Consider the following 6,439-nt stretch of genomic DNA (forward strand, 5'->3'; position numbering starts at 1 on the left):
ATGTGGTCTTCTCTTTGTTTTCCTATATGTCCTTGTTGGATCTCCTCCTAGTTTCCTATATGTCCTTGTTGGATCTCCTCATAGTTTCCTATATGTCCTTGTTGGATCTCCTCCTTGTTTCCTATATGTCCTTGTGGGATATCCTCCTAGTTTTCTATATATCCATGTTGGATCTCCTCATAGTTTCCTATATGTCCTTGTGGGATTTCCTCCTAGTTTCTTATATGTCCTTGTGGAATCCCCTCCTAGTTTCCTATATGTCCTTATGGGATCGCCTCTTAGTTTCCTATATGTCCTTGTTGGATCTCCTCATAGTTTCCTATATGTCCTTGTGGGATCTCCTCCTAGTTTCCTATATGTCCTTATGGGATCTCCTCTTAGTTTCCTATATGTCCTTGTGGGATCTCCTCCTAGTTTACTATATGTCCTTGTGGGCTCTCCTCCTAGTTTCTTATATGACCTTGTGGAATCCCCTCCTAGTTTCCTATATGTCCTTGAGGGATCTCCTCTTAGTTTCCTATATGTCCTTGTTGGATCTCCTCCTAGTTTCCTATGGTTTAAGAAAACTGTAAAACAACACGTCAAGGACAAGAGGGCGGCATTTATAAAATATAAGACGGAGGGGACGGCATTGGCGTTCATTAACTACAAAGAATGTAACAAAAAATCCAAACTAGAAATCCGGGCAGCTAAAACTGAGTGCGAAAAGCATATCGCCGCAGATAGTAAAAAGAACCCCCTAAAATGTTGCCAATATATTAACAGTAAAAAGGTGAGAAAGGAGCAGATAGGCCCAATAAAGGATGGAAGCGGAAAGCTAGTCACAAACGACAAGGAGCGGGCCGAGGCGCTGAACGCTTTTTTCTCCTCAGTATACACTCGGGAGGGAAACGGGTTTGACACACATGATAAAACTCCCAGTTTAACTCAAAATATACCCCAGTGGTTGACAGAAACCGGGATACAACAAAGACTTAAAATGCTCAATGCAAACAAAGCAGTGGGTCCGGATAACCTGCACCCCAAGGTACTTAAGGAATTAAGCCAGGTTATAACTAGACCATTAATCCTCATTTTTAAGGACTCCTTAATGACTGGTAGGATCCCCAGTGATTGGCGGAGGGCTACGGCTACTTCCCGCTAGTGGGCCGGATCCTCACCTTGATTGGCAGCGGCATCTCCATGGAAGCTTACTGTCATAACATTGCATGCCAGACCTGCAGCACCATGAGTAGAAGGTAAATGACCTGATGTCACCGGCACACATGACTCTCTATGGCTTAGCCCCTTCTACCAACCCCGGCTGTGCAGAGTTATGGAGAAGGAAGTGATCACATGACCTGCTGAATTAAAAAAAAAAAGGAATTTAAGAGATGTTCTCAGTAGCATTTGCTGTATAAATGAATACTTAGTGGTGTAGCCTAATCGGATAAGAATGTAAATGGCTTTAAAACTGCTTTAAATAAACCCAGCAGTAAGTCAGATTGCTGGACTGTAAAAATGCCCCTCATCCCAACCAGACAATTGCCCCTACCCCCCATAGAACTTTCCCCAAGCTCATGTGTAGGTGTCTGAGGTGCATCAATCACTGTACTGTGGGACAGAGAAAGTGTGACAGGATGATATTCTACTATGTTATTTTTAATTCATTATATTCATTTTTGTTGTTTTTTTTCTTTTATAATAATTTATATCGGTGTAAATGTCACAATCATGGTGTGAAGGGCACCAACCGTCTGTTTAGATCAAGTGAACACAATGATGAGAGTTAACCTTTTCCTCTCGCATATAGAGAAGAAGCCCAACAAATGTTGTTCTGCGGCACCTCGTGTGTCTTTATGTTTCCATTTCCGTATCATCAATATACCAATAATACAACCAAAGTAACAGGTTCTAGTGATGGAGACATCAGGGGTCCTCTTATATAACCTATTGGCCCCACTGAAGCACAGATCGTGCTTCATCCGCTTCTTCTCCGGACCACAGCAGCCAGAGAAATGATGGTCTGAAACCGGAATTGATAAAATCCTTGTCGCTTCCGGGTTCAGTAACCAGAGGGGAGATCAGACACTGGAAATGTGCCGATCTCCCTCCATGTAGTTGTACACACACACACCACGCTGGTCCTGGTTTAAGCCACTTTAGGACCACAACATATGTATATGAAAAGTCCAACAAATGTTGTTCTGCAGCACCTCGTGTATCTTTATGTTTCCAAGCTCACTCCTGTGATGGACTACAATCTCATGTTTAGTTTACTCATTTGTATTGGAATTGTAGTCCATCCCGGGAGTGAACTTGGAACTCACAAATAGTCCAACATTCCCATAGACACACTCCTAAACCTTGTGGACGCCTTCCCAGAAGAGGCGGAGCTGTTATAGCGGCAAAGGGCGGAGCCAACCCAATACTGAACCCTACGGACTAAGACTGGGATGCCATTAAAGTTCATGTGCGTGTGCAGGCATCCCAATACTGTTGGTGATATAGTGTGTGTTGTCCTAGATTGTTCACATCTCCATTACTCTTCACCCTTTTGTGAATAACCCTGAAAAACACACGAGGTGCCGCAGAACTACATTTGTTGGACTTTTCCTATATACATGTTGTGACCCTAAAGTGGTTAAAACCAGGGCCGGCGTGGTGGGTGTGTGCGACTGCATGGAGGGAGATCTGCACATTTCCAGCGTCTGGTCTCCTTTCCGGTTACTGAACATGGAAGTGACGAGGATTTTATCAATCCCAGTTTTCAGGCCGTCATTTCTTTGGCTGCTGTGGCTGGAGAAGAAGCTGGTGTAGCACGATCTGTGGTTCATCAGCTTCAGTGGGGTCCATAGGTGAGATCAGGGCACCCCCGATGTCTCCATGAAGAGAACCTGTTACTATCTCTGTGCTATTACATAGAAGGCTTGTTAGCCCTCAATGTGAAAGCAATAAAAGCAAAAAACACAGCCCTCATATACACACGCATACAAACACAAACACGCATCAGGTGCACCTACATGCAACAACGACAACTGTGCTGCACATGTTACATATCACCGCCAATGCTGGAGTGAGAGCAATAATTCTGGAGCCGCCTCTGAATGATGACTCTAAACTAATGAGCGGGAAAGACTTTTATACCCTCCCCAATGGGCAGTGTTGGGTGCTGTAGTTTCATTGCCATGTCACAGGCGTGTGAATGTTTAAGGCTGGACGTGTTTGGTATTTCTTTACCTGACACAACCCCATCTTTCATATATTGCAGAACAATCGGGTATTATATTCTGTCTGTGTGCACGGAAATTCATTCACGTCTATTTATTCCTAAAGATATCAATTTGATAAACATTTGCAGGAACGCCGTGTCATGGAAAACATGCCACCAGCATTCTTCTCTTCTACCCGGCCAATGCGCTCAGCCAATAATCATTAATTAGGGGGGTTCAGCTGTTTTCTAGCCAAACAATCAGATTTATAACATGTGTGTGCAAACATTAAGAAATCGCTCTGGTCCTAACGTGTAAAAACAAAGACATCAGCCCGGCCTCGCCCTGTAGCCTGATCAACCACATTCTTCCCAGTGTCAGAGACTTTCACCGTCATTTCTCTCTTCTGCTGTCAGCGATGGCGTCTGCTGATCTGAGAGCTGAGCTGGAATGTTCCGTCTGTCTGAACATTTATACAGATCCTGTAAACCTTAAATGTGGACACAACTTCTGCCGGGACTGTATTGATCGTGTGCTGGATACACAGGGGGGGTCTGGAGGATATTCCTGTCCTGAATGCAGAGAGAAGTTCCAGGAGCGGCCGGCACTGCAGAGGAACAGGAAACTGCGTAACATAGCAGAGAATTTCCTGTCTGCTCAGCCAGATCAGGAGGAGTCCGTGGTCCTCTGTACTCACTGTGTGGACTCTCCTGTACCTACCGTTAGATCCTGTCTGTACTATGAGGTTTCTCTGTGTGATAAACACCTGAGAGTCCACAAGAAGTCTCCAGAACACATCTTATGTGACCCCACCTTGTCCATGGAGAGCAGGAAGTGCTCCGTCCATAAGAAAATCCTGGAGTATTACTGCACTGAGGATGATATCTGTGTCTGTATGTCCTGCAGTTTGGCCGGAGAACATCGGGGACACAAGGTGGAGATGTTGGATGAAGCTTCTAAAAAGAAGAAGGAGACACTGAGGAATGTTCTGCAGAAACTTCTGACAAAGAGAGAGGAGACGGAGGAAAGAGTCCAGAGTCAGCAGGAACACAGGAGGAAAGTAGAAGAAGAAGCAGCCGGTGACACAGAGAGAGTCTCTGACCTGTTTAGAGAGCTCAGGAGACGTCTGGAGGATCTGGAGAAGAGAGTCCTGGGTGAGATCTCCGGGAGGGCAGAGCGGGTCTCCATCCCCTTGATGGAGATGATCCGGGAGCTGGAAATAAAGAAGGACGAGCTGTCCAGGAAGATGCGTGACATTGAGGAGCTGTGTAACATGACGGATCCACTGACTGTCTTACAGAAATCAGACACAGGTGACTTGTGTGATACTGAGGATGGAGATGATGCGGACAGAGAGAGACATGATAGACTCCTCCGTGATGGAGGGGGTCTGGATGTGACTGGGATCTCACACACATTACGCACAGGTATATCTGATATAATAACAGGGGTAAATGTATCCTTCTATATACAGGAAGCTGAAGACATATTACTGGATGTGACCACAGCAATTAATTATCTACAGATATCACATGACAGGAAAACTGTATCCAGGTCAGAGATAGACCAGAATCACCCAGAGACTCCACAGAGATTTCAGTGTTCTCAGGTGTTGAGCAGTCGGAGTTTCTCCTCACGGCGACATTACTGGGAAGTGGATGTCAGAGAATCAGATAGCTGGAGAGTCGGGATGTGTTACCCCAGTATAGAGAGGAGAGGAGGAGTGCAGTAAGTGATTGGATATAATAAGAAGTCCTGGGGTTTGGTCAGGGATGGTAATAAGTACTCAGTGATACATGACAGTAAATTGATCCTCTTACCCCCCAATGTCTCCAGTACCAGAGTCGGGATATATCGGGATTATGAGGCCGGGCGGATCTCCTTGTATGATCTTTGTGACCCGATCCGACACCTCCACACCTTCACCACCACCTTCACTGAGCCCCTCCATGCCGGGATAGGTATAGGGGGAGGTTGTATAAAAGATCTGTGGGGGGAAACGAGAGATGTGAGAACTCCGCCCAGAGTCTGGTGATGTCACAGGGAGGAGGGAGGGATTTCATTGGTTCATTGTACGGCCAATGCTTGGAGGAAGCGGTGACTCTGTCATGTGAAGTGTATGAGAGCTGCCATTACTGGCCTCCTTCTGAAAATGCGGGTTGCCTGGTTGTATCTAACAAGCAGTTTTTAGTCACCAATCAGGAACAATCATGCTGTACATAAGAATCAGGAAAGTGTCAGAATTCCTTCTCTCTATACTTGTTCCGGGTCATAGACTGAGACAGTGTGGAGGACAAAGCATCAGCATGACACTCAGGGAACGAGCATTCTCAAAGGGAGTGTTCACCAATGGTGGCCCCCATGATTCTCTCATGACAGGAGCCCTTTAATATAAGAAATGTAATTCATCACCTGACACAATCATGTTTCTCTCGGAAGGTTCCATTGATATATAGAAATGGTCTCTTAGTATATAGTGATAGGATTATGGACTATGGTCAGTGTGGTGTTATAGGTGAGCGGCTGGTAGAACTAGCATTGTACATGTCTATAGGGGTCCCGGGGAATCTTTCTTTGTTATCAAATACAAATCAGTAATAATCCATAAAAATATCTTCAGATCAATGTCTGTATTGTACTCTGGATGGACTGCTCGGCAGAAGAGCTAACAATCCCCATCAGATATCACCCACTATCATACATCATGTGTTATAGTCATCCCGCCGTCTGCCGTCCACCAGAGGAGCCGATGAGGAATGTTCATTGTTATATTGGTCATGTTATATTTCTATCCGTGGAGTCATGTGATCATTACTCTGAGCTCTTATGTCCCAATCATGTGTATTGATTAGAAGTGATTGGACGGAATCGTATTGTATTGTCGCTGATTTCTTTATAATAAATGGAGATGAAGCATTTCACTCAGATCCGGGTGAGCTCACTATGATATTCTAAGTTCTATCCCCCCAGAGGCCGGTGACACCGGGGTCACTGTGTATATTCAGCATGAGCCCAGCCAGTGCACACTGTGTGATCTGAGCCAGAAGAAGCCCCGCCCACATCCAACAATGGTGACCAGTATAATGGGTGAGAGGGGGAGGGGCTGGAAGGTTACACTTCTTCTCAGGGACTTCTGCAGCTCACAATACAAGGAAACACCAGATGGACACAACCGGAGATTATGGAGGAACACTGATGTCTCTCACTTTCTGATACTCAGACACAGACATTGGGGGCACCACTAGATA

The 6,439-nt window shown here is 45.4% G+C and overlaps 1 protein-coding gene across 1 annotated transcript in view; it reads left to right on the top strand.

Annotated features, from left to right (window-relative positions):
- The first annotated feature begins 3,600 nt into the window (after positions 1-3,600).
- The window catches only part of LOC108802496 (E3 ubiquitin-protein ligase TRIM39-like), a 2,999-nt gene continuing 160 nt past the window's right edge, over positions 3,601-6,439 (top strand). Inside the window, 2 exon segments of the mRNA XM_018574360.1 lie at positions 3,601-5,152; positions 6,162-6,278. Coding sequence (XP_018429862.1) covers positions 3,610-5,152; positions 6,162-6,278 — 1,660 coding nt within the window. The 5' untranslated portion in view covers positions 3,601-3,609.

Source organism: Nanorana parkeri, unplaced genomic scaffold, assembly GCF_000935625.1.
Source record: "Nanorana parkeri isolate BGI_ZX_2015 unplaced genomic scaffold, ASM93562v1 scaffold2899, whole genome shotgun sequence".
NCBI lineage: Eukaryota > Metazoa > Chordata > Amphibia > Anura > Dicroglossidae > Nanorana > Nanorana parkeri.